This window comes from Bos mutus, chromosome 18 (assembly GCF_027580195.1).
Source record: "Bos mutus isolate GX-2022 chromosome 18, NWIPB_WYAK_1.1, whole genome shotgun sequence".
In the NCBI taxonomy this organism is placed as follows: Eukaryota; Metazoa; Chordata; class Mammalia; order Artiodactyla; family Bovidae; genus Bos; species Bos mutus.
The window spans coordinates 6,623,985-6,651,610 of NC_091634.1; the positions used below are offsets into that span (position 1 = coordinate 6,623,985).

Consider the following 27,626-nt stretch of genomic DNA (forward strand, 5'->3'; position numbering starts at 1 on the left):
ATCAACATAGTCTGGCAAAATACTACTGATACATGGTATTTTCTACTGTTCTATTCGTATCTTTCAACACTGGTCAGAACCCTTTAAATTGATTCCCAACTCTGTAATGGGTGCCCATCTGCACGAATTTTTTTCCAGCTCATAAAGAAAGATTATCATGGAGAAAGTGTTAGCACCCAGATCCGACTCTCCATTACCAGGTCACCGCTCATTTACCTCCTGACTTCCCCTGGAATCTCGGCTCTGACAGCACAGCGAGATTGCTCTTCAACACCGGGTGCCCCACAACTGTGCTCCAGCCACCCGGCCCCTTTGGTGTCACCCTCTTTGGTGACAAGGACCAGGGGGAGCTGGCACCTTTGGCTATTCTTTCTTTCACTGTCTACATCCTAAATGGAAGTTAAAAACGGGTCTTGTATCTCTACCAGTTCAATCAGTCTCATCTTGGCTTTGACCCTGTGTGGAAAGTGTGTGCTTGACTGTATTATGTTATTTCCATTACTATCATTATTGCCTTTGGTCTAAGACTGCCCTCCCCCCAGCTTCTCCTTTCAAAGACCAGACACACATAATCAGAGGAAATTCTTCCTTTTATTTCCACTCATAAAGCCCCCTTCCAAAAGGATCAGTCCCTGCCCTCCCGCACCTCCCCCAACACCTTCACAAAACACTGATTTCCTTCCAGAGCTAAAACGTACACCCCCCGTCACCCATTATGGCCACTCCCCCAGACCCCCCAAATATGCACCTGCTCTGCCAAGTCGGCTACCTCTTGGTTCCACCTCCAAATGTAGTTCCCAAGGTCACTTGGCTTGTTTTGCTCATTCCTTGGGCACCTTTCTTTGAGCCCTCCCTGACTTGGTCTCCAGATGGCTTCCCTGTTCTCCTTTGCACAGACGTTCTGCAGGGCTTCCTGGGCTCACTTCCCTGCTTGAGAGATGAGGTTTCCAAGCTCTCCCCTGCCTCCCAAATTCCTCATGGGTCTCTGTTCCTCAGATGTTACTTGAAGGGTGTAAATGCTGACTTATGCCAAACGTTTCATGATTCTGGGGGGTGGGAAGGGGAGGTAAGAATAAAAGGGGAGAGGGAAGGAGGAGAGAGGGAGAGGAGGGGGAGGGAGGGTTTGGAAGGAAGCTGGAGGCAGGGGGATGACTGGGGACCCTCCCCACTCCGCCCCGGAGCCGAAGACCAGCGCCCCCTACAGCCCGAAGCCCCCGCCCGGCTAGCTGTTCCTGGTCCTCTGGCTTCGAGCTTTGTACACTTCGATGAGCAGATCCTTGACGTACTGGATCTCCCGCTCCACCGACTCCGCCCTCTCCCTCAGCTCCCGGTTCCGCGCCTCCAGCCCCTGGCACTCGCCCTCCAGGGCCTCGCCCTCTGCACGCTTCCTCTGGCGGTACCTCAGAGCCGCGGACTTGTTCTGGTCTCGCTTCTTTTGCTTGCGGTCCCCTCGGCTGGCAGCAGGACTGGGGTAGGGGGCGGGGCGGGGCGGGGGCGGGGCTTGCGGAGGTGGGGGCAGGGGCGCCAATCCCGAGTCCCCCTGCCCAGCCTCACCGCGGCAGTAGATGGCCAGCAAGTCGAGGGTGTCCAGGGAAGGGGGCTGGGGGAGGTCAAAGGTGGGCAAGGGGAGGGGGAGGGGGAGAGGGAGGGAAGGTGCCGGTGCCGGCGGCTGCGGCGGCGGCGGCAGAGGTGGGGAGGATGGTGGGAGCAGAGGGGCATCGAGGAAGTAGTCTTCCATCTGCTCCAGCTCCTTCTTGAGCAGGGAGGCCATAGCTTCCAGGTCAGGTGGGGGTGGGGAAGGTGGGGGGAGGGCACCTGAGGGCAAGGGGGGCTCCAGAGGGAGCAGGGCTGTAAAGTCGACCCGTTCGGTCATCCAGTCAGAGAAGCCGTCTCCTGGAGGATTGCAGAGGGACAGAAAGCTCCTTGATTTCCTAATCCTCCACCCAACCAGATCTCACTCATGCCCACCTCATTCATCCCATTCATTGAGTTAAACCACCAGCCAGCCAGCTAGCCAATCAACAAATCATCAAACCAGTCAACAGACCAGCCAACCAACCAATCAATAAACCAAACATCTAACCAACCCGTTAACCAACAACCATCAATGACCCAAATGAGAAAACAGTCAACCAGTCATTTCTTCAACTGTTCCAACATCCTCTTTACTGATTACCCTGCATCTCTGGTTTCTTGATTTACTCTCTAGTTTATTATAAATGGCAAACTAGATCACATGTAAACACACCCTGTTTCATCTTTAATTATTGAAACCCTACTATGTACCAAGCATTTGGGATACACTTCCCTCATAGCTCAGTTGGTAAAGAATCTGCCTGCAACGCAGGAGACCCAGGTTTGATTCCTGGGTCGGGAAGATCCCCTGGAGGAAGAAATGGCAACCTGCTCCAGTATTCTTGCCTGGAAAATGCCATGGACAGAGGAGCCTGGTGGGCTACAGTTCATGGGGTCACAAGAGTCAGACACAACTTAGCGATCAAATCACCACCAATGAATAAAATGGGCTTCCCAGGTGGTGGTAGAAGTTAAGAACCCACCTGCCAATGCAGGAAATGTAAGAGATGCAGGTTCGATTCCTGGGTCTTGAGTATCTCCTGGAGGAGGGCATGGCAACCCACTCCTGTATTCTCGCCTGGAGAATACCATGGACAGAGAGAGGAGCCTGGTGGGCTACAGTCCATAGACACGATTTGGCGACTTAGCACCCATGCACGCAATGAATAAAATAATTCCTGCTTCAGGGGCTCTGCCTGTGCTGTTTCCTGCACCTGAAAAGCTCTTCCCTTGGGTCTTTTTATGGGTCATTCCTTACCATTCCTTAGGTCTCAGCCAAAATGTTACTGACTTGGAGAGGGTTTCTTGACTCCCCCCACCAAACTTGTCCTCGTTGTCATTTTTATTTTTTTTTTCTCATTGCCATTTTTAAACTCAGCTAAGTGCTTCCCACTTATTCCCATGCATCATATAATTTGTCTCCTGCGTGTCTTCCCAGTAGAGTGTGTGCTCCAAGAAGGCAGGGATCATGTCAGTCTTGTTCCCAGCTGTGTCCCCTAAAACAGTGCCTGACATATTATGCTGTTGTTGTTGCTTAGTTGTTCAACTTTTCAAGCCATGTCCAACTTTTTGTAACCCCATATACTGTAGCCCACCAGGCTCCTCTATCCATGGGATTTTCCAGGCTGGCGTGGGTTGCCACTTCCTCCTCCAGGCTTTCTTCCCAACCCAGGGATTGAACCTATGTCTCCTGTGTCCCCCGAACTGCAGGCAGATTCTTGACCTGCTGAGCCATTGGGGAAGCCCTATTACAGGTACTCATTAAAAAAAACTTATCAAATGAATGAATTCTTCTTTCTTCTCCCTCTCCCCCTAGCTCACCCCACCTCCATTCTTCACCTACTCTTACCTGCCAGGGGCTCTCCCCCCCCTGGAAGCCCGCCCTCCAGGGCTCCCCCAAGGACCTCATAGGGGCCCAGGGGGGCAGGGGCCAGGGGGAGTTTCCCATAGTCTACGAGCCAGCCCAGCCCGCTAGCTGGGAGCAGGGTCCTGTCCAGCTCCAGCCCCAGGGTCGCCAGGAGTGACATGGCTGCAGCACGGGTGCTGGGCACCGACGGCAATGGAAGAGGCTGCACCAACAGCTGGAAGGAGGCTCTGGAGGTTGCTCAGCTGGGCGAAGACAGGCACCAAGGCAAAAATGGAGGGCCTGCAAGTGTGACACAAAAGTGAGTGGGTCAGGATCAGCCTCACCTGCTATTGCCAAAGCCACAGGGAAATCAAACCACGCCCGCAGAATCCCAGGATTCCTCATCCTTTCAGAATTCTAAACCTGTCCTTTCCCAGTATCTGAGCCCCACCCACTCCCAAGGGAATTCTCTTTACGTTTGGCTTATTTCTCAGAATTCCCAAGACCCAATCCTTCCAATACAGAAACCTAATGGTCTCCCAGGGAAATTTCCTTAAAGTCCTTCCCACTCACCCCATAATATTCCCTTTCATTAAAAAACAAAACAAAACCCACACTCAATCCCAGGGGAATTTTCTTCCAGTCACATCTCTTCCTCTAAAATATAACTTTTAGGCCCCACACCCTCCCTAGATTCCAGCTCAAATCTGTTCCCATGGGAATTCCCCCTTGTCCCGACCGGTCGTCAAAGTTATCCGTTCAAATCGCAGTTCTCCCTTTGAATTTTGGGGCTGATCTCCACTGCCTCTCGAAGTCCCGCCCCCACGATTTATTTTAGCTCCACCCCTCCCCGATGATTCCCCAGAGGCCCCGCCTCTTTCTCAGGCAGAAACCCCACCCCCCTCTGCAAAAGGTTTCGTTAGCCCCGCCCCTTTCGCAATGGGTAACCCCGCCCCAACCTCGTCCTCGGCGACGCCTCTTATCCTAGCTCCATCCCCTAAACCGGTCGTGTCTAATCCCCGCCTTCTCCCCTGTCAATCTAAACCAGTCCCCGCCCCAGCAGGTGCCTGAATGAAAGGGAGGGAAGATGAGCTCGGCGCCTGAGCAAAGTGGGAGGCGGATCTCTCGCTGAAGGCTACAGCGCATGCGCCATCTCCCAAGCCGCGCCACAGTTACCTCAGGCAACCGCCCTCCTGGAGACCAGTGCGCATGTGCGGCTGCTTAATGACCGCCCTTTGCGCAAAAAAAATACAGCCTCAGGTGGACAGCTGCGCATGAGCAATCGCTCGCAGACGGTCAGGGCGGGGATGGGGGGAAGCCACCGTGTCTGGGAACTAGTGCGCAGGCGCACACGCACGTGGCTCTCTTCTTTAAACACCAATTGTCTGGAAGAACGCACCCGCCCAAGTGCGCATGCTCGGTCGCGCGAGACCGCTCGCCTTCCCTCTTCTGCGCCTGCGCGACCGTGATTCCTCAGTCTCCCCACCCCCCCAGGCTCGGTCGCGAGGGCCGCGAGCTTCGAAAGGGCGGGAAAGGCGGTTGGAGAGGGAGGGGCGAGCGGTTACTCACTCCATGGCTGCGCAAAGGAGAGGCGGCGGCGGCCTCGGCTGAAGAGAGAGGGCAGGAGCGGAGAGCGCAGGCGCGGTGAGCGCGGAGACTGGCCGGGGGCACAGAGGGGTCGCGGCTACAGAGCCATGGCCGGGGGTACGCGGGCGGAGGCGGCGTGGCAGTAGAGTGAGGAGAGCCCGTGATCTGAGGGTGGGGAATGAGGCGGCCCCGGGGACTGGACACAGATATACCGCGGGCGGCGCAGCACGGCCTGCGCGGATCCTTCCGCGCCCCGCCCCGCGTGGCCCCAACCCGGAGGCGGGCCTGCACCCCTGCCCTGGGGGATCGGATCCTGGCTTTCGATCCCGGGGGTTCAGGCCTCTCCTTCCTTTTACCCGTGGCTATCTCTAGCCCCGCTTTTCTCCCGACTCCGGGGGTTCCGACCCTCCGTTCTCTCTGACTCTGAGGTCCGGCCCTCTGCTCCCTCTGATTCTGGTGACTCGGTTAACCCCTCTTCCCTGAGACTCGCGCCAGTTCATTTCTCCTTTGCTTTCCCCTGCTTCGCGAATTTCCGGCCAGCCACATGCTACTGTCTTCATCCTTCAACTGCCGTCCCACTCTGAGAACCTTTCCTGTGGCTTAGAACCTGGTGTGAGTCACAGAGCGCGCTCCATTCAAATCACAGGCCGGCGAAGGTGGCCTTGGGCAAATGACCTGAATTCTCTAGCAGCCTAGATAGGAGACTATCTGTAAAACGCGGAGAATAATCAACTCTACCTGGTGGGGTCATTTGTGAGAATGAAATGAGTCGATGCCTGTGAAACTTGAGAGCCCACTTCATACATGCTCTCTCAACCTCTTATTGTGAGCAGGAAGGAACCCTGGGGCCTGGTGTCACCCTTTCCGACCCCGCTGGCAGGAACCCCAGACGCTAGACCATACAGCACTTGCTAAAAGGTCATCCTTGTGTCTCCTTTACCTCCTCCAAGGTATTTCCCAGCCATCCCGGCCTTTCCCATTCACAACATGGACGCTCAGCCCCATCTTGGTGCAGGGAGTCAGTTTTCGCCCTCAGGCCCGATATCTTCTCTGTGTCTCCTGCGCACCTACCCTCAACGCTTATCCTCAGCATTCCTTTGAGGCCAGTTGGTTCCTTCTTTTTCCATAGCCCCCACCTAGGCTCCCTTTCAGACTGTCCTCTACCTCAGCTCCCCCCACCCCACCATCAGTCGTGCAGGTCTGCCAGAAATAGGAAGATCTGTAATCCATTGCTCAAAGAGATGGGACTTCCTAGCCATCCCCTCCCAGCCCAAGTGGTTGTGGGTCTTTCCTGTGCTGCAGAAACCCCTCCTCTCCCCACCTCCGTTCATCCACAGCAGGACATTACAGCTGGAGTTGAGCTTTTCCTGGTGCTTATGAGACTGAATCAAGATCCAGAGAAGACAGGGGACCTTGATCTTGAGAGTTATCTGAGAATAAAGACATCCAGGCTTTTTTTTTTTCTTCCTCTAAGTTCAGATGCTTTTTTTTTTCTTCCAGATTTACTGGGATATGATTGACATGTAGCACTGGGTAAGCTTAAGGCGTACAGCATAGTGATTTGATTGAACATACCTCATAAATTGATTAGTAAGTGTAGTGAACATTATCTCCTACAGATACAAAACTGAAGAAATAGAAAAGAATACATCCTGTTTTCCTTGTGATGAGAACTCTTAGGATTTGTAACAGCTTTCATACACAACATATGGTGGTATTAATTAGGTTTATTGTATATTGCATCCCTAATACAGGCTACTCTTGCATACCGGAAGTCCTTGGGATCTGACCACTTACTTTATCCACTCTGCCAGTATTTGAGCTCTTGCCCTATAGGGGCTATGTTTTTTACTGAGGTAACAGAGTAATGTTTAAGGGCACGGACTCTGGAGCCAAGTTGTTGGATTCAGCCCCTGACTACACCCCACTTAACTAGCTTACTGGCAATTTCCCTTCCATGTGTCTTGCTTTCCATGAATAGTTCGAGAATCAAATATGGAGTTGAGTTAATAGAAACATGCTGATGGCCAATGTATGTGGCCATCGACAGTACCTATTTCTTAGTACTGTTTTGAGGATTAAATGAATTAATCCACGTCAGGTGCCCTTGGACTAGTGCCTGGCACAGAGTAAGGTGTTACATAAGGGGTTCATTGTTATTATTAAGGTGGATATGTTTTATGTCCGGTGCCCAGCAGTAGTGCTTCTAAAGGTGTTTTAAGTAAGGACTGACTTCCACTCCTCAGTGTTGAGTACTAGCTGGTGGGATTAGGGGAAGCCACTGGACAGGCTGCTGGCAGTGAGGGGGGACAGTCATCCCCCAGCCTTCTCGTCTAGATTATAACTGGCGGATTAGGTGGAGTATTTTTCTTTAAATAAACTTTTTATTTTGGAGTAACTGTAGATTGACCACAAAGCTGCCAAGACAATACAGAGTTCCCGAGGAGCCCCTCACACAGCCTCCCCCTCCCTGTGGGCATCTTGTGTTACACTGGTGTTTGTCACAACTCGGGAGGCAATGTCAGTCTGTTTCTGTGACCTACCCCCTTGCCCACCCCATCTTCTGATTTCACCTGTTGTTCCCCAACCCCTTCTTTTCAGGATCCCCCCAGGATGCCGAGTTACACTTAGTTTTCACGTCTCCTCTGCAACCTCTGGTCTGTGGAGTCTTTTCAGACTTTTCTTGTCTCCTGTGACTTTGATGTTTCTGAAGAGTGCAGGTTGGGTATTCTGTGAACTGTTCCTCTTTAGTTTTGTCTCATAGACTGGGACTTGGAGAAGGAAATGGCAACTCCTCCATCCACAGGATTCTTGCCTAGAGAATCCTGTGGATGGAGGAGCCTGGTGGGCTGCTGTCCATAGGGTCGCACAGAGTCGGTCACGACTGAAGCGACTTAGCAGCAGCATAGACTGGGACTATGGGGTTTTGAGAGGATGGTCAGGTTAGACAGTTAATAACTTGAGAATGAACTTAGTATCTGAGAAGACCCTGGGTACGCCGCGGTCCCTGCCCCGTGTGCCTCTTTCTCTCTTCAGCTGGGTCCCACAGAACTGAGTCCTGGTGCCAATCACCCTGCCCACGCAGCCTGACTCAGTCCTGCAGAGCGGGTGCCAGCAAGCACACGGCGCTCCTAGCCCTTCCCAGCCTATTCCATCTTCTGGGCAGCGGGTCATCAGCGGTGCCTGGGAGCCCGGGTCTTGGCACGCTGCGCCCTCTCCCCACACCCACCCCTGATCTGGATCCATGGGCCCTCCGGGACTCAGATGACTCCGCCTTCCCGAGCTTGGCCAAGTATTTGGGGTCCAGCTGCCCGCCGCCCCCCCCCCCACCCCCGCCCCTCGCGCCCTTCAGCTCCTGGGCTGAGGCTGGGAGCCTGGGTGGGGCTGCTGGGGACTCTTTTTCATTGCGGAGGAGCCATGCTTGGGGAGTGAGGCGGTAGTTGCAGGCAGGTTGCGTCACCCCGGCTCTTTGATGGGGAGGGGGAGTGGGGGGCATTCTCTGGGGGCCGGTTGCACACCTGGCAACGGTTAGCGAAACCCTGGATTGGGGAGACGCCCCAGTCCAGTAAGGGAGGGGATTAGGCAGGAGGAAGGAGAGCCTGTGCAGTACCCTGGGAATCAGGCTCGATGCCAAGAAGGGGCTCAGATCACAGAGGCTGACCCGCGGGGCTTGCAGGGGGCAAGGCGGAGGCCCGGGGAGGCAAGAGGGATTGTGCAGGGCCACATTGCTGGTTAGAGCGCTGCCCCGCCACACACCTCCCAAGGGCTTGCAGGCCCCAGGGAGAGCCTGTCTCCTCTCAGACGTGTGGGGTCCCTGACCCCCAGCTTGGGACATAGCTTGCTGGGAGGCCGCCAGACCTGGACCTTCACCTCAAGTCTGCTGCTGCTTACTGCTGTCAGATTCTGTTGGTTGCCACCTGCCCCTCCCCAAGCCCCCCTGCGCCAAAGGAGACCCTCCTTGCCTGTTCTATCCCAGAACCCACTGCTTTCCCAGTCACGGTGACAGCCTGGTGTGATGGAAGAGGCACCGGGTTTCCATCAGATGGACCCAAGTTTCAGTCCCATGCCCACATCACCTGATCTTGGCCAAGGGTGCCGATGTGGCCCTGACTGTTGGGCTTCCGCTGCGTTCTTACAAGTGGCTCCGGTAGCGCCTTGGCCTTTTGATCAAGGAAAGGTGGCTCAGAGCATTGTCTCTGGAGTCAGCCTGCTAGGTTCACTCTCCAACTCCGCTTCTTCTTTGACCCTCAGCAGGTGGCATCTTCTCTGTGTGACTCAGTTTCCTCATCCATAAAATGGGGATAAGATGACCCACCTCATAGGCTTATTGTGAGGATTAAATACGTAAATGTATGCAAAATTCCTAGAACGGGGCCTGCCTGCCTAAGTGTGAGCATTATTTCTCTCCAAGACGTGGGTGCTGAGAAGATTGTGTGAAATGCTGTAGGTAAAGCCCGGCACTATGGCCAGCCTGTGGTCGTTTCTCTTCCTGTTCCTACCACACTTCGTTCTGCTTTCAGAGCCCCTCGAAAGCAGATGTCTGTGTGCCTGACTGTTTCCCTGAGCACTTAGAGGATAAGTCAGGACCTCCTCATTCCCAGGAACTGTTCCACACAGCCCCCAGCCTTCTGCTGTGGCCTCACAAGGCATCAGAACTTTTTTGCCTGGCTGCGCCTCGAAGCATGCAGGCTCTCAGTTCCCCAACCGGGGATTGAACCCGTGCTCCACCCCCCTGCGAGGGGAGCAGAGTGCCACCCACTGGACACCAGGAAAGTCCCGCGTCAGTTCTGATTTTGGCTTTGCTGGGTCTTTGTTGCTGTGCAGGCTTTTCTGTAGCTGCAGTGGCGGGGGGGTGCTCTTCGTTGCAGGACATGGGTTTCTCGTTGCGGTGGCTTCTCGTTGAGGGGCATGGGCTCTGGGGCGTGTGGGCTCAGTAATTGGGGCGAGTGGGCCAAGTTACTCCTGGGCATGTGGGATCTTCCCGGACCAGGGACTGAACCCGTGTCTCCTGCCTCTGAAGGCGGATTCTTTACTACTGAGCCACCAGGGAAGCCCTCACATCAGTTCCTTTTTAAAATGAGTTACTGAGGCACAGAAACTGGGAAATTCAATTCTGTGTTCCCTGAAGAGGCCCTCGGGCAACTGTCTCGATCATGCAGGCCAGGAGCAAGGGTTGGGAGTGGGCGTCCTGGCAAACAAGGACAGGAAGGCCAAGGCCAGTTCAGCTGGGGAAAGGGCAGTGCGGGGGCCAGACACACAGCACAGGTCTGCCACGTGGCCTGGCGGCTCAGAGTCCGCCAAAGCCCCTTCTCTTAGTGGCTTCAGACAACACACATCGATTCCTTTTCCGTTCTGGAGACCGGCAGTCTAAAAGAGTCTTCCTGAAACAGTGATCCCAGTCTTCTAGGCACCGGGGACAGGTTTCGTGGAGAACAGCCCCTCATCTCCCACTGTGCGGGCTGGTGCTAACAGGCCACGGGCTGGTACAAGACCATGGCCCGGGGGCTGGGGACTCCTGTTCTCAAGGCTCTAGGGGAGAATCCATTTCCTTGTCTTTGGGCCCTTGTGAGCACTCTGGGGCACACCCCAATAATCCAGGATAGTGTCTTCACCTCAAGATCCTGAATGTAACGTCTGTAAAGTCCCTTTGACCGTATAGGGTAACTAACATACTCACAGATGCTAAGGATTAGGATGGGGACGTATCCATCCCACCACGCCTCCCTCTCAGAGCCTCAGTTTCCTCATCTGAGAGCTGCAGGCCGCCAGCCCTGGGGTGCCCCTCCTCACATGCATGCAGAGACTGGACAGGGCAAACTGAAGGTAGTTGGCAACACAGTACCCTGGCCCTCAGGACACTCACTTCTCCCCGTGTGCCCTTAAGCAGGGCCCCGCACACCCGTGTGCTGCATCAGCGGAGCAGGGACGGGAGCAGGGCGGAGGACCCGAGAGAGTGCGGAAGGGTCTCGGATGACGCCAGCCCCGCAGGCACGCGTGCCAGCCTGGCAGTGCGGAGCTTCAAGTTTTACAGAAATGAGAAACAGACTTTTCCACAAGGTCCAAGTTTTAAAAGGTTGGTGAGTCACTCACAGAAACCCTGGTGAACTATGAGTGTGGAGAGGTGGGGGCCAAGGGCCCTCCTGACCTTTGCGTGCAGAGTCACCCCGTCACACACCCCAAAAATATGTCCTTCTCTGCCAGGGCAGAGACCAAAAGAAACTGAGAATTCTCAGGGCAGGGTCACCCGCTGGCCTGACCCAGGTTGAGAGGGTGCCAGCCTTGCTCAGACACTGCCGGGTCCTGTGTAAAGACGTGAGGGGCAGTGTTTGTGGGGAGCAGGGAAAGGGGTCTCTAAGAGTCATCTGGGAGGGTTGGGGGCCTCCGTCAGCCATCCATACCCCAACCAGATGCCACCACAGACACTTGTAGTTAAACAATTTGGGTTTCCTGCTTGTTGCAGTTGGGGGTGCCCACCCTGGGGGCCCACGGGGCATCTTAGGTAGGGGCTGGGCTGGGCTGAGTGACTGGGGAGGGTTCAGGGAGTCAAGTTTCGCTCTGGATCAGAGGCCAGCAGGGAGCAGGGGCGTCTGTGGCCAGCGTCAGTTATCCGTGGAGCCAGTGCTGTGCTGAGTGAAGAAGCGGCTGTCAGCTCTGAGTCAGGAGGGTGGTGGTTGGTCATTTTTGTGCTTTGGACAGCGTTTGTGTTCTGGTCTGTGTTGAGCTGTGCAGTGATCCAGCGGTCTGCGTGGCCTTGCCCGGTGCGTCCGTGGAGTTGTTTGTGCCCAGCAGGAGAGCACCAGGCGGCTGTCAGAGCTACTCTTCCCTCTCTCAGCAGATAGGCTTGTCCTGCCCGATGGGGGACGGGAGTGGGGGCAGCCTGTACCCCTCCCTGGGTGCATGTACCCCTGGGGTCCTCGAGCTCAGAGCAGAGGAGCAAGGCCGAGATGAAGGCAGCCAGCAGTGCTGGATGGCCGGTCACTGGGAGAGCTGGGGAAATGGGGCAGGGGTGGAGGCCGGGGCAGGGGAGCTCAGCGGGGAGACCTCCCAGGCCCCCCCACAGACCCGTGGGGACTGTCCCGTGGGGATGTTCGCGGGCCAGCAGGGCCCTGGACCTCAGCCCTGTTAGGTTTGCTCAAGAGCCCTTTGTCCCCTGCCTCCTGCCCACTCCCACCCAGAGCAGGAGCAGACTCTGGGGCGGGGAGCGGGGGGCAGGAAAGAGCGGCTGAGCCCCCCGTCCTCCAGGTCTCTAGGTGTCTAGCCTGCAGTGGGGGAAACAGGCAGCACTGAACTGGATTCTGGAGTGAAACCCGAACCACTGAACTAGTCTGGAAGGTGACGAGATGGCTTGGGATGACGTCAGGGAACAGGAAGGGGTACTGGGCGTAGCATGCAAGGGGGCGTTGTGTGGCCGTGGGAAAGGCCCCTCTGGAGAGGCTCCCGAGGCCCCGGTTCAGCTCTGGGGCCAGACGGCCTCAGTCATTGCTGCCGTCTGGGCGACTCTGGGCAAGTTACTGAAGTTCTCTCCACTCCAGTTTGCCCATCTGTGAGATGGAAACTCTGGTGGTTCCGCTCTTTGGGTTGTAGTCGGTACAGGTAAAGGTTTCCCAGGTGACTGAGTGGTAAGGAATCTACTTGCCAATGCAGGAGACGTGGGTTCAGTCCCTAAGTCAGGAAGATCCCCTGGAGGAGGAGATGGCAGCCCACTCCAGTATTCCTATCTGGGAAATCCAATGGACAAGGGAGCCTGGTGGGTACAGTCCATAGGGTTGCCAGAGGAGCAGGACACGACTTAGCACACACACTCAACAGCACAAGTAAAGCACTGCAGATGAGGCACAGGATAAATGTCCATCGGCGTTGGTGCGGTGACTGCCAGCCAGGGACAGGTAGGGGCTGTGGCTGGTTCTAATCTCAGTCATAGCCACCCCGCCCCCCACCTCTGGTGGTTTTTACTTGGTTCCCAGAGAAACCATCTCCATGGCGACTGCCTCTCCCCTGGGACGCAGGTGTCGGTTGCAGGAGAGAGGCTGGGCAGGGGGAGCACAGGGCTGTGGATTTCTGTCTAGCTGCACGCACACATGTGTCCACCTGTGGGGCCCATAAAGCCCCTGGCCCTGGCAAATCTCCCTCTCCGAGTCTTGTCTGAGTGGTCTCTCTGCTCCAGGCTGTGTTTCCACTGGAGTCCCCTGCTGGCCTCAGCTGACTGGAGCTTTTAGGCTCCAGTCTCCTCCCCAGCCTGTTCTCAACCAGCTTCACTCATCCCCAGAAAAAAGCACAGTCCCGCCTTTAGAAGCATCTCTGCCCAGCCCTTCCCTGGCGTCCTGTGCTTGGTTGGTTTGTTTAATGGCTTTATTGAAATAGTGCATAATTCACATCCATTTATTAAACTGTATAAATTCAGTGGGTTTTAGTACATTCAGAGTTGTGAACCTATTACCACAATGTAATTTTGGAACATTTTTATCACTCCAGAAAGAAACCTTATACCTCTTAGCAGGCACTCCCCATGCCCCCATCCCTAGGTAGCCTCTCCTCTGTTCTCTGTCTCTGTAGATACTCCTGTAACGGGCATTTCGTGTGAATCGGATCATACAGTAGGAGTCTAGTTTTTTAGGTTCATCCGTTTTATAGCATATATCAATAGGGTTTTTTAAAGACTGTATAATATTCCATTTTATCCACTCATCAACTGATGGTCATTTGGGTTGTTTTTACTTTTTGCTGTTACAGAATATTTGTGTGCTAGTTTTGTATGGGTGTATGTTTTCATTTCTCTTGGGAGAGGTCTAGGAATGTAATTGCTGGATCATAGGCCAACTGTATGTTTAAGGAACTGCCAGACTGTTTTCCAAAGTGGCTGCCCCGTCGTACACCCCCACTGGTGATGAATGAGGGTTCAAATTGCCCCACCCTCACCAGGCTTGCTGTTACCCACCTTCTTTATTATTGGCATCTTAGTGGCATCCGTAGAAGAAGGCAGTGGCACCCCACTCCAGTACTCTTGCCTGGAAAATCCCATGGACGGAGGAGTCTGGTAGGCTACAGTCCATGGGGTCGCTAAGAGTCGGACCTGACTGAGCGACTTCACTTTCACTTTTCACTTGCATGCACTGGAGAAGGAAATGGCAACCCGCTCCAGTGTTCTTGCCTGGAGAATCCCAGGGGCGGCAGAGCCTGGTGGACTGCCGTCTATGGGGTCGCACAGAGTCAGACACGACTGAAGCGACTTAGCAGCAGCAGCAGCAGCAGTGGCATCCGTGAGCTGGTATCTCCTGGTTTTGATTTGCATTTCCCAGTGGCTAAGGATGCTTTCCCTGTGCTTACCAGCTATTGGTATACCTTCTTTGGCATCCCGTGGTTTTGACACAGGGCATTTTCCACTGTTCCTCAAGGCAGCAGACCCTTGCCCGTCTGAGCTTTGACCTGGAATGAGCTACTGATCTAACCTCTTCTCACCCTAACTCCTCCACATCCTTCAAAACAGATTTAAACACCCTTTCCTTCTCTAGGACAGTGTCCTTGTCCCTCCCCTGAGCTACTAGTAGGTTCTCACCAAAGCCCTTGCACGGTGTCTACCATGCCATCCGATAATCTGATTCTTTGTTACCCTCAGTAAGCTCTGAATTATCTGAGGGCCGGGACCTTGTTTGACCCTGACTTTGACATTTATGTTGACGCTGAGCAGGTTTCTTAACTCTAGAAAGGAGATGCTAATGGTACGTACCCCACTGTAGGAACATTGTAGAGCTAAACCGATCATCACTACACGAAGAGCACTTGGAATGGTAGCTGGCAAAAAGCAAACTGGACCTGTTTACTCGGTAACAAGCATTTGCGGAGTGCCTGCAGGAGCCCGCAGCTGTCCCAGACGTTGGGGTACAGCAGAGGAGAGCACAGACCCAAATCCTGCCCTTCCTGCCCTCTTCTAATGGGGAGACATACATCTAACGAGATGTGTAAATGGAATGTACCTTATTTCAGGTGGCGCTGGCTTCCTCAGGACAGCCAAGGGAGACGTCGCTGAGCAGGTGACACTTTACATTTTAGCAAAAACCTGAAGGAGGCAAGGGAGGAAGCCATGGCGCCGTGGGGAGAGTGTTCCACAGAGCGAGAACAGCAGGTGCAAAGGCCCTGGGGCAGGGGTGCTCTCGGCATGTGTGAGGAGCAGCAGGAAGGCTTGTGGGACCGGAGTGGCATGACGGAGGCAAAGGGCACTTAGAGGTTGGCGCATGGGCACCTTTTGGCCATTTGGGAGTAATGCTGCTGAGAACATTTGCGCACGAGTGTTTGTGTGAATACCTGTTTTCATTTCCAGTGGCTTTTCCTTCACCACATTTATAACACTGGGGTGTTAAGGACAGGCGGCCATGCCATATTGTCTTTTGTTTGCCCAGTTCAAGGCCTGTCTTGTCCCAAGTCTCAGTGGATGTTTGTTGACTGAATGAATGAGGTATGTTTATGGATTATCCACACACGTGGCACATAAGAGCACTGAATGGCTGGTGCGTTTATCATTATTTTTTAATAAATGCAGTTGGTACATCAGATCGGCAGAACTTTGCTAACAAGGTGCTGACAGGTTGTAGGGAAATGGTTGTCTTGGGCACTGCCAGTTAGAATAAAGTGGATAGAGGCAGGTTGGAGAGTAGTTTGGTTGTCCCTAGTAAAACCAAGATGCAAATATGTGGCTAGTAGCTTCTCTTCGGGGATCTGCCCTGGAAAAGTGTCTGCGCCTGTGCCTGAGAGCGTGACTGCGCGCGCTTGTTGCAGCATTGTTTATAGTGAAGAAAAGCCAGAAGCGTCCTAAATGCCCATTGGTAGTTTGTTTCAGTTGCTCAGTTGTACCCGACTTTGTGACCCCATGGACTGCAGCACGCCAGGCCTCCCTGTCCATCACCAACTCCCAGAGTTTACTCAAACTCATGTCCGTTGAGTCGGTGATGCCATCCAACCATCTCATCCTCTGTCATCCCCTTCTCCTCCTTCCTGCCTTCAATCTTTCCCAGCATCAGTGTCTTTTCCAGTGAGTCAGTTCTTCACATCAGGTGGCCAAAGTATTGGGGTTTCAGCTTCAGCATCAGTCCTTCCAATGAATATTCAGGACTGATTTCCTTTAGGATTGACTGGTTCTCCTTGCAGTCAAGGGACTCTCAAGAGTCTTCTCTAACACCACAGTTCAAAAGCATCAATTCTTCGGCACTCACCTGTTTTATAGTCCAACTCTCACATCCATACATGACTACTGGAAAAACCATAGCTTTGACTAGACGGACCTTTGTCAACAAAGTAATGTCTTTGCTTTTTAATATGCTATCTAGGTTAGTCATAGCTTTTCTTCCAAGGAGTGAGCGTCTTTTAATTTCATGGCTGCAGTCACCATCTGCAGTGATTTTGGAGCCCAAGAAAATAAAGTCTGTCACTGTTTTCATTGTTTCCCCATCTATTTCCCATGAAGTGATGGGACCAGATGCCATGATCTTAGTTTTCTGAATGTTGAGCTTTAAGCCAACTTTTTCACTCTCCTCTTTCACTTTCATCAAGAGATTCTTTAGTTCTTCGCTTTTTGCCGTAAAGGTGCTATGTATCATCTGCATATCTGAGGTTATTGATATTTCTCCTGGCAATCTAGATTCCAGCTTGTGCTTTATCCAGCCCAGCATTTCTCATGATGTACTCTGCATATATGTTAAATAAGCAGGGTGACAATATACAGCCTTGATGTACTCTTTTCCCGATATGAAACCAGTCTGTTGTTCCATGTCCAGTTCTAACTGTTGCTTCCTGACCTGCATACAGATTTCTCAGGAGGCAGATCAGGTGGTCTGGTATTCCCATCTCTTGAAGAATTTTCCACAGTTTGTTGTGATCCACACACTCAAAGGTTTTGGCGTAGTCAATAAAGCAGAAGTAGATGTTTTTCTGGAACTCACTTGCCCATCGTTAGAGGCATGGGTGAACGTGGTCTAGTCATACCACATTTTATTTATCATTCCTTCCAGCTTACTGGTTTACAGCAGCTGTAAGGAATGAAAAGCCTGTTGAAAACTACAAATTGTGGAGTGACCCACGTAGTATGAGCCCTTGGGAGTAGAGAAAACATGTGAGTAAAAGTATTTCCTCTGGATGTGAACACGTGTGCAAGTGTATGTAGATAAAAGATATATGACAGCTTTTCACCTGAGTACCTCACAGGTGTGGGGACCAGTAGTGACAGATAGTGATCAGGGGACTCTTGGCTTTGTCAGTGATAGCCAAAACAAGATTTTAAAGAAAGGACTGGTGTATTGTTCCATTAAAATTTAAATGTTGAATGCACTTAGGTGGAGGGAGAAAAATCTTTCAGTACCAGAACAAGATCTTGTCTAGTCCTATTATATTAAGAGTGTTTCTAGAATCTTCCTTAAAATCTACCCCTCTGGCTGTCCTGACTTTTCCACACATCTAACCTGATTTGTTTTCCCTGTGGGGAAATTTGCCATTTCCCACCACCTGAGCTCCTTCGGGTGCAAGTTTGGGCCTCAGGAGTGAGAAGTGAGAAGGAGAGTGTAATTGCTCATTAGTGGTGAGGTGATTGCTTGGGGTAGAGAGGCTGTTTTCCAGGGAAGAAAGGGAGAAGCCAGATAGCTGAGAACCTCTGGGTCCAAGAAGCTTTTTTGTACCAGCTGGAGGCAGTTCAAAGGGCAGGAAGCCGAGGGGTTTCTGAGAGCGCTTCCTCCTCCATCTGGTGAGGATGATACGTGTGCGTGCTCAGTCGTGCATGACTGTTTGCGACCCCATTGGACTGCCGCCCACCAGGCTCCTCTGTCCATGGAGTTGTGCAAGAATACTGGAGTGAATAGCCATTCCCTTCTCCAGGGTATCTTCCCGACCCAGGGATCGAACCTGTGTCTCCTGCTATGGCAGGTGGATTCTTTACTACTGTGCCACCTTGGAAGCCCCGGTGAGGGTGATAAGCCTGTTTAAAATGACCTCTAAAATATTGTCAGTACAAAAAAGAGTGCTCTTGGCTCATGCAGCCTTGTGTGTACAGGGGGAGAGAGTGCAGACTGCATTTGCTTAAATGTGTCAAAAATCTTTGGAAAGAGGCCCGAAAAACCCGAAAGCTTGTCTCCAGGGAAGAGAGGTAGCTGTGGGGGTGAGGGGAGACCAAGGAGACCCCTCTTGTATCTTTTGAACATAGAACCATGTGAGCAGACTATTCACAAAAAGTATGTAATTTTTGTTTTTAAAAACACCCACGAGTAGAACACGTGTGCACAGGCCTCCTGGGGGGTTGGTGTGCGGGGGCATTTGGGGATCTGTTCATGTGAGCGGGGCATGGTGGCAGGACAGGGGCCAGGCTTCCCACAGACCCTCCTCCCCGCCCCCTGCAGGCAGGCAGGCACGCCTCCTGTTTGTCTGATGCCTGGGAGGGTGAGAGGCCTCCGGGGTGCCGTCCACACGGAGGCACAGGCCCGCAGAAATCAGGACCAGAGCCCCGGCCACCTGAGGAGGTGAGAGGGCAGCTGGAAACTGCCTCTCCCTGGTCTCTGTCCTGCCTCCCAGTGGGGACACCTCATGCTGTGGAGGAGGAAGGGCCTCTAGCTGCCTGGTAGCGGGGCTCTGTTTCCAGCCCCTGGGACTGGCTGGTCCTACCGGGCAGGGCGGTTGGGTAAGAGCCAGGCGGAGTGGCCCAGGTCCCCAGCAGCTCCTGTGCGGCCCCTGGTGCTGTCTGCCCCCGCCCCCCACAGCCTGGATGAGTCTTCCTGTCCCTTCGGAGCCTCTCCTGTGGCTTCACCCCGCGCTCTGGTTGGACCCCGCAGGCCGCCTCGCTGCTCTGGAACCTGGAACAGCTGAACTCTGCCCCAGCTGAGGTCTGGGTAGCAGGCGGCTTGCCCCGATCGGCTGATTTCCATTCTTGCAGGACAGGCTCTCTGGGCTCATCTATCCCCTGAGGTTTAGAGGGGTTTTCTTTGACTCAAGGGAGAGAGGGGATCTGTTTCAAGAGAGATTTAAGAAGCAGGAGTTCGTGGGCTTGGGCCTGGCCTGTGGTGAGACAGCCCAGGGGAGGTGTGGGGGCAGGCGGGGGTGGGGGCAGTCCCTGCACTCACACTGCAGAGGTACCGGCCCGGCTGATAACCACTGGTGTCTGATCCCCTCTCTTCTCTCCCCTCTCTCCTCCCTTCCTCTGGTCTCTCCGAGCCCATAGCTGCACTTCCTCCAAGTCTTAAATGAAGAGCTAATTCTGCAGGGAAAGCGTAGTGGGCACTGAAGCTGCCTGACCTGCCTGGGCCCGGCTGGGCTCGGCACTGTGGGCAGCGCCACCAGGTGGCTGTGGGCGGGATGCCGGGAGCGGCTGCTGGGTCACTTCCCACAGCTGCAGTATTATTAACTGCAGTGATAGGTTGTTTCCTGGGCCCCAAGAAGGCACTGGGCACAGTACTAAGCGCTTGACACAGATCGCTGACCGCTTCATTTTCCCAGGGACCATATGATTCTGGAGCCATCATCCTGTTGTTTTCAGATGAGGAAACTGAGGCCCCGGGAGATGAACTTAAAACTAAGATCCCAGGGCTGGGAGTGGAGGAGCAGGGGCTCCGAACAACAGGCTGCAGCAGCTGCTTCTCGGTGCTGGGCTATGTCCTGCTGGGCACTGACAGAAGAGCGTGGGCTGGACATGTCAAGACCGCTGCGGGCCTGCTGCCCTCCTCCCGGCCCGTTGGTAACTAGACAGCCCTGGGCATGGAGCCCATTGGCCAGACTCACTGCTGCCCCGAGTGAAGAAGAGTTAGTTACGAAGGAAGGAGGCGGCCTGTGGGGAGGCAGCTGCCCCTGCCTGGTGGAAAAGCCTTGCTTTGGGAGGGTCACTCAAGCTTCTGAGGTGACAGGTGAAGGGCTGCGGGGGTCGGGCATGAAGCAGGGTCTTCCCGGCTTTGCTGTGGGTGTGTGGCCTGGCTGCCAGTTCTCCTCCATGACTGGCCCCTGACCCCAGCCGGCGGCCTGGAGGTGCATCACTCCCTCACTCCCTGGGCCACGCGTCTGCCCGAGCACCCCACTGCCCCTCTAATACTGATTTCTGACACCTGCTCACCTCCTGCCCCAGAAGCTCAGCTCCCTTCCGGGAACTCCTGTTTGCTGCTGTGTGATCTTAGAGAAGTCGCATCACCTCTCTGAGCCTGTCTCCCATCCAGGAAGGTTCGGTGTGCTGCCCCCTAGCGCTCCTGGCCGGTCCTGCTCACACAGGTGGCGCCCAGTGAGCGACACAGGGACATCCTGCCCCGTGGGGCTGACCCTGTCACTCCACGAGCCCCCTCAGTGCTGCAGGCCACCCTGTCCCTCCCTTTGTCATACATGGCCCATTGCGGCTGGGCGTCTCACACATCCACATCCCAGGAGGTCGCCCCGCGGCAGAGGCTGTCCAGGTTCTCAGAATCACAGCGTTCTTACCCCCTCGCCCGCAGCTGCCAGGCCCAGCGGTGGCAGCACCCCGTGTCCTCAGCCAGCACCCCCTTCCTCAGCCCATGCCAGGGCGGGTTTCCCATTCACTTACTTTACCACACCCAACCCTTCTCCTTCTTCGTCCCCGACTCTCGTGTTAAGTTCCTGTTGCTGTTGTTACACATGACCGCAAACTTAGCAATTTAAGATAACACAAATATTTCCTTGCAGTTCGGGAGGTCAGAAGCCTGAGGCGGGTACCCAGGGCTGTGTTCCTTGTGTGGGCTCAGGGGAGAGTCTGGACTGTGCCTTTTCCAGCTCGTGGAGGCCACCTGCTCTGCTTGGCTCGTGGCCCCGTCCTCCAGCTCCAGAGCAGCAGTGTAGCGGCTCTCAGAACATCTTTCCAGGGTCACAGTCCCTCTGGCTCGCCTCTTCTGCCTCCCGATTCCATTCAGAGCTCTCATGATCACATCAAAAGCTCACGCAGGTAAGCCAGAGTCACCTGCCCGCTCGGGATCCTTAATCACATCCGTGATATCCTTGTTGCCACACGAGGTCCCGGGTTCTGAGATTAGGGTTAATCTTCCCTTTGGTCCAAGGCTGAGGTCTTCCCTCCCCTCGTATTCATTCCCAGACAGACACCCCTGTTCTGAGTATCTAAGGAAAGGGGAGCCCAGGGCTCAGAACAGTGCCGCCTGCCCCGGCCGCCCCCTCGCCCCTGCGCTGGCACCCCGCTGCCCCGCCCCACCCGGTCTTTCCTCCAGGACGCTGAGCCTCATCTGACACCCCGAGTACTTCCCTGCTGGGATGTGAGGGCAGACTCCTCTGTCTCGTCCACAGCCTTATTTCCGGGGCCTTGAGCAGTGTCTGTGCAGAGCAGGTGCCCGCATATCCCTGTCGTGTGCTCTCGGTGCCCCCGTCCTCCGGGGATGGACCGTGTTTTGCTGTGTTGTTGCTGTACGTAGGGTAGGGCCGAGTCAGTGCTGGAGTGAATAAAGTAGGTGCAGCTCGGGCTTGGAGAGGCTGAAGAACTAACGACAGAGGGAAGGTTGGTGGATCTGAAACTGGGGGTGGGCTGCGCCTGTGCATGGGGATCCCAGACTCTCGGGGCTGTGGAGGCACCTGGATGTGGTGTGGAAAACAAGGGCAAGTGTGCGGCTGGCGGCTCTGCCAGTCTTGCCCTCAGTGACCTCAAGGTAGCCCAATGGGCTAGAGAACCCGCTGTGGCCGTGGCTGCCCAGGCCGAGCACCCAGCCCCCGGCCACCTGCCCCTCCTCCCAAGAACAGCATCACTTCCCCTCAACAGCGTCCGCTTCTCTTTTAGGAAAGCTCACCCCTTTGGTAACAGTGGAAAAGCCCTCATAAAGGACAGAGGGTTTTTTGCATGTGTTTCACCATGTCTGTGAGAAACTCCCAGCGTTCTGGGGGTCAGTGGTAAGTGAGCAGTAACACCCAGGACGAACTGCCATCAGGTCCCTGGCATCCGAAGTGTTGGAAGGAGAGGAGGCGTTTAATAAACAGTGAACCGTTAAACCAGACAAGACACCGGGGTGGGGGCGGGTGGGGGAGATAGTCTTCTTTGTGGTTTCTTAATCATATAAAAAGTGAAAACTTTCTATAAATGCTTTTTGGAAAAATTTTAGCTGCAGCTTATTAATAGCAAAAGCTCTCTTGAGTGCGCTGTTGCGAACTGAGCCTTGTGGGAGTCCAGGCACTTCTGTCCGCTGGCTGGTAACAGACCTGGCTCGAGATGGCGCTGCAGTGAGCTGGGCTGGGGTCTCTTCATGCCCAAAACAAGGAACCCAACTTCATGTCTGAAAACAAGGAGCCGTCTTGCAGCTGCTTTTAGATGAAAAGAAACATGTGAGGGAGTCGAGTGGAAGCCCGGGTACAGAATAGTGGCCATGCACCCTGAGCGGGGCCACTGGCCCTGTGACTGAGGGCCCATGTGATGAAGTAGAAATGAGAGCTTTACAGTGCGGGGTGCGGGGGCTTGGCTAGTGCCCACCTGGGGGTGGGATTGCAGATTACTTCCGTCTGAGCCTGCCCTCCCCGATCTGTGCCCCAGGATCATCATCCGACCTCCTCGTAGGATGGGTGTGAAATTGGCTGGGGTGGGGGGCAGGGGGTGACAACGTGCTGGGCACACGGCGCTGTCGGTGCCCGAGCAAGCTGCCCCCAGACCACGCTCGTCTCAACTGGGGAATGGGTCACGTAGCCCAAGGCCCTGGTGGGCAGTGGCAGCCACCACAGTCTTTTCCTGAGAACGTCACAGCTGGGTTGGACTCACGGCCCCTCGGGGCTCCCTCCCTTCCTCCCCGGCTTCCAGAGGTGACAGTGCGGCGTGTGTCTGCGCGGGGACCGTGGCTGTGAGCACCGTGCCCTCCCGACTTGGCCACGCTCCAGGCCCACAGCAGCCACTCCACTTTCCCGACAAGGGCGCTGGGTCTCGGGGTCCTCAGGAGTCACGAGGTGCCCCCGTACCGTCAGACACTTTCTGCTCCCCAGCTGTGTTCATTTCCTGTGCTGTTCTCACAAATATCCCAAACTTAGCAGCTTGAAACGATGCACATTTATTCTTTTGAAGTTGAGATCAGGGTCCAGAATCGGTCTCACTGGGCTGAAATCAAGGAGGGCTGGTTCCTTTTGGAGACTGCAGGGGAGAACCATTCCTTGCCTTTTCCAGCTTGTAAAGGCCCCCCGCATTGCTTGGCCTGTGGCCCCGTCCTCTGTCTCCCGAGTTCAAGGCATGTTACTGCAGCCTCCGCTTCCACCTTCCAGTGGTCTCTTCTCTAGTCCGGTCTCTGCCTCCGCATTTCAAGATCCTTAGTCACATCTGAAAATCCTTTCTGCCACTTAGGGTCGTTCGCCCCAGGCTCTGGGCAGCGGGGCCTGCATGTCTCCGGAGGGCCACATTTTTGGTCCTGGTGTTGGTGTTACATCCACGTGCTGGCTCCCTTGCTGCCTTCAGCACAGCCTCTGGGATCCAGCGCCGCCCCACAACCAAGATCAGGTGTGGCTGAGTGCCAGCCTGGGGGAGGTGGTTTAATTCAGTGACCCCATCTGTCCCGTTCATACGGTGATTCTAGAACCCGGCTGCACAGGTTCGCTGGTTCTTCGGAGTGAATTTACACTCTATAATTAGAGGGTCGTTTTCAAAAACCTGTGTTTATTGTACAGGCAGGAATGAGCACTTGGAAACTACTGCAGATTAGCAGGGAGGCCATCCATGTGTAGTCCCACATCTCGGTGTATTTCTTTCCAGCCTTCCTTGTTCAGGGTAGCTGTGTTTTTCCATAGCAGAGATCACACTGCAGTAGTAAATTTGTGTTGTGCTTCTCTGTGTTGTCATTCCCAGCGTTTCTTGAGTATAGTTAAGAGGCTGTATCAGTAGGTAGGATGCAGAGCTTGCCTTATATCTGATGCCCAGTTGCCCCCTAATTGGTGCCTGTGCTGGACGAGGAGCTTGGTGGATTGGGCTTGTGGCCTGGGGTCAGCTCCTAGTAGATCACCGCAGCCCCCTGAGCCCCAGTTTCCTCATCTCAGACATGGGGACACCATCTCCGCCTCCACACAGCAGTGAGATGTCAGTTACGTGACAGCAGCCCGCCAGCAGTCAGTGCTTAGCCTGTGATCACTTCCCTGAAAACATCTCTACCCAGGACACCCTCCAACTCTCTTCTCCAAGTCACCTTTGACTCTCCAGCTACCAGATGGCTTTGCTCGGGGCTTTTTCAGATAGAAAGCAGTCACCTTTCACTGAACAGGGATGTGCTGGCTCCCGGAGCTTCTAATGAAGACCAGGCGGGGTTGGTGAGCAGGACCAGGATTTCTGGCGGCTCTCTCACTCTCTGCCCTTTCCCTCTCTCCTCTCTGCTCGCTCTGGTGGTGCTCACTGTCCCCCAGTGCTCATCCTCCGTGCCCTGCACCTGCAGGTGGGGGCGGTCTCTTGGCCAGCTCGAGTCTCCATGTCCCCTTGAAACCAGTCCCTGCGGCCAGGGGCACCAGGTGCTCTAAGCACTCGGGTCTCCTGCCCACCCCGAGTTAGGAGGGCGGGGGAGTGCGCCCGCGTGCCCTCTGTCCTCCTAAACCGGCTGGGGTGTGACCAGAGGGAGCCTTTGGCGCCCAAGGCCCTGTCGTAACTCAGCTTCCCGGGGCCTGTGTCTGAGGTCCAGAGGGGCACTCAGGGTGGTGCCAAATCAGCCTACCCCTCACCCATGTGCAGTCAGCAGGGAGACCTGGGGGCAGGTCCCAAAGGCTCCTGTGTGTGTCTAATCCCACTCGCCAGAGGCGCCTGCTCTTCAGCCCCCCCTACCCCAAGCAGTGGGCCTCTCGCTGGTACTGACCCTGCTAGACCCCCGGGGCGGGGGCTGTGTCCTTGTCCGTCTTTCCTAGTTCAGCAGGGCCCGGTTAGGTTCCACAGCAGGAAGAGGAGCGGGGGGCGCTTATCAGACTTGAGTCCCACCCCCTTGCAGACCAAGCTCCATCATGTTGCTGAGGTGGTTTTTCCAGATCTGCCGTCTGATCATGTCACTTCCTCTGCTTTGCAAATCTTCCCAAGGTTGCAGACACCGGTGGATTTGCTTTGGAGCCGGAGTAGCTGCTGCCCCCAGAGTCTGGAGCCATGAGCGGGTTTAATTTTGGAGGCACTGGGGCCTCCACAGGAGGGTTCACATTTGGCAACACAAAGACAGCAACGACCACGCCCACCACGGGCTTTTCTTTCTCCGCGTCCAGCACTGGCGGGTTTAGTTTTGGGACTCCCTCCCAGTCAGCCGCCAGCACCCCTGCCACCAGCCTGTTCTCACTCAGCACCCAGACTCCCGCGACACAGACCCCAGCCTTCAGCTTTGGGACCACGACGCCTGCAGCAGGAGCCACGGGATTTTCCTTAGGGAGCAACACCCCAAAGCTGAGCCTGGGCAGCACGGCCCCGGCCCCGGCCCAGCCCGGCGGCTTCGGGCTCGGGGGCAGCACGCTCAGCAGCGCGGTCTCCAGCGCCAGCACGTCCGCCCAGGGTGCAGCGCCTGGCGGCTTTGTGTTTGGCTCCGCCACCGCATCTGCCGCCCCACCCACCACATCCACGTCCGGGGGCTTCTCGTTCACGGGTGGGAGCACATCCCAGACTGGGACCTCTGGCTTCAACATAGGCTCCCTGGGGAGCCCGGCCCAGCCCCCAGCCCTTGGCGGGCTGCCCTTCACTGCGGCCGCTCCAGCAGCCACCGGAGCGGGAGCCGCACAGCCAGCCGCGCCCACCCCGGCCGCCACCACCACCAGCGCCGGGCCCTCGCTCTTCACCTCGCTGGCAACTGCTCCCTCCTCGTCCGCCGCCACCGGGCTCTCCCTTGGTACCCCAGCGACCACTACGGGGACAGCAGGAGCGGGGACGGTGGGCTTCAACCTGAAGGCCCCTGGAGTAGCTTCCACCACCTCCACGGCGACAACCACCACGACCACGACCGCCGCCACCACCAGCACCACCGGCTTCTCCCTTAACATAAAGCCCCTGACTCCGGCCGGGATCCCCAGCAACACGGCGGCCTCTGGGAGTGCACCCAGCGGTGCCAGCGCAGCTGCCGGGGGGTCGGGCAGTGCTGCGCTGACCTACGCCCAGCTGGAGAGTCTCATCAACAAGTGGAGCCTGGAGCTGGAAGACCAGGAGCGGCACTTCCTGCAGCAGGCCACGCAGGTCAATGCCTGGGACCGCACGCTGATCGAGAATGGTGAGAGGATCACCAGCCTCCACCGCGAGGTGGAGAAGGTGAAGCTGGACCAGAAGCGGCTGGACCAGGAGCTCGACTTCATCCTGTCGCAGCAGAAGGAGCTGGAGGACCTGCTGAGCCCGCTGGAGGAGTCGGTCAAGGAGCAGAGCGGCACGGTGCACCTGCAGCACGCCGACGAGGAGCGCGAGAAGACCTACAAGCTGGCCGAGAACATCGACGCACAGCTCAAGCGCATGGCCCAGGACCTCAAGGACATCATCGAGCACTTGAACACGTCGGGGGGCCCGGCCGACACCAGCGACCCGCTGCAGCAGATCTGCAAGATCCTCAACGCGCACATGGACTCGCTGCAGTGGATCGACCAGAACTCGGCGCTGCTGCAGAGGAAGGTGGAGGAGGTGACCAAGGTGTGCGAGGGCCGGCGCAAGGAGCAGGAGCGCAGCTTCCGCATCACCTTCGACTGAGCCCGCTGCCCGGGGCGGGGGTGGGGGGCTGTGGCGTTGTCGGGGTGCAGGGAGATATGTGTTTGTGTGCTCGTGTCTTTCAAACAGTTGTGCTGTTGATAGAACTGTTCTGTGGTTTGACTTTTCGTCTTAGTGAATAGAAAGTATTCTCAGCGATCTGGGCTAGGCCGCAGCCTTGTAGGTGTGGTTTCTCCACATCCTAGACCCTCTCCACCTGCTACAACCACCCGCCTCCAGTTGTGTTAGAGGAGGGCTGAGCTGCCAGAGAGCCGCCTGTCTCCCAGGCGGGGTGCCGGGCCACCACTCTGCCCGACAGAGTCAGAGATGCGGGGAGGAGAGCTCCATCCTCACGGAGCCAGCCGCCTGGAGTGAGTGTGAGCGGCTCAGAGAAATGGCCTGTGGGTGGAGCGGACAGTGGGACGTAGGATCTCAGAGGAGGAGAGACAGGTCAGAAGAGAAGAGAGGTCTCCTTGCCTGGCTGACACACTGCGTCGGCCACCCTGAAGCCGGGTCGGTGTCGTCCGCGGGCCACTCCACGCTGAGCCTGTGAGCGCACACCTTTGGTGACACTGGCCACACTAGACTGTGCACACTACTCGCTTCTCCGCCTCACCGTGAGGTTGTGCACCTGTGGGCGGGGCCTGTTTCCTGTCCCCCCTGTGTGCTCAGCACAGCAGTCCCTGTCACAGTATCGAACAGATGAACAGTAGAGATGAGACCGGCATAAAACGCTCGCCCACCGAATGAATGCCTGTGGAAGTGGCCAGGGTGCCAGGGGCAGCCACAGACTTGATTCTGAACCTCCCAGAGTCAAGGCCAGCCTGGTCGGTTCCAGTGAGATCCAGTGTCCAGAGCCAGCTGTGTCCCGGGTGGCTTTTGTGTTTGTCTTTATGCTCTGCTGTACTCTGAAATACCTACAGCTGTGTGTTGCTTTCCTAAATAAAACGTGGAATTTAAAAGCTGCTGTTTCTGTGGGTAATTTAGAAGGAAAAGGTTGGGAAAAGAGTAGGTTCC

General features: G+C 55.5%; 2 protein-coding genes across 5 annotated transcripts; one reads left to right on the forward strand and one right to left on the reverse strand.

The window, feature by feature from the left end:
• Positions 1-572: 572 nt before the first annotated feature.
• On the reverse strand, positions 573-5,416 carry ATF5 (activating transcription factor 5). 3 transcript variants are annotated; one of them, XM_070387305.1, is made up of 4 exons: positions 4,991-5,416; positions 3,425-3,721; positions 1,287-1,893; positions 573-1,046 (listed from the first exon to the last, which is right to left on the reverse strand). In XM_070387305.1, exons 2-4 carry the CDS (start codon positions 3,600-3,602, stop codon positions 1,025-1,027), a joined length of 807 nt encoding a protein of 268 aa, XP_070243406.1. In that variant the 5' UTR covers positions 3,603-3,721; positions 4,991-5,416; the 3' UTR covers positions 573-1,024. The 3 variants fall into 3 exon arrangements, with proteins under 3 accessions (XP_070243406.1, XP_070243407.1, XP_070243405.1); XM_070387306.1 differs by having other exon boundaries at positions 1,401-1,893; positions 4,991-5,415; XM_070387304.1 differs by having other exon boundaries at positions 573-1,893; positions 4,991-5,413.
• On the forward strand, positions 4,909-27,569 carry NUP62 (nucleoporin 62). 2 transcript variants are annotated; one of them, XM_070387303.1, is made up of 3 exons: positions 4,915-5,065; positions 20,744-20,912; positions 24,987-27,569. In XM_070387303.1, the coding sequence occupies exon 3, from the start codon at positions 25,050-25,052 to the stop codon at positions 26,610-26,612; it is 1,563 nt and encodes a 520-aa protein (XP_070243404.1). In that variant the 5' UTR covers positions 4,915-5,065; positions 20,744-20,912; positions 24,987-25,049; the 3' UTR covers positions 26,613-27,569. The 2 variants fall into 2 exon arrangements, with proteins under 2 accessions (XP_005905075.2, XP_070243404.1); XM_005905013.3 differs by lacking the exon at positions 20,744-20,912 and having other exon boundaries at positions 4,909-5,065.
• The last annotated feature ends 57 nt before the right edge of the window (positions 27,570-27,626 follow it).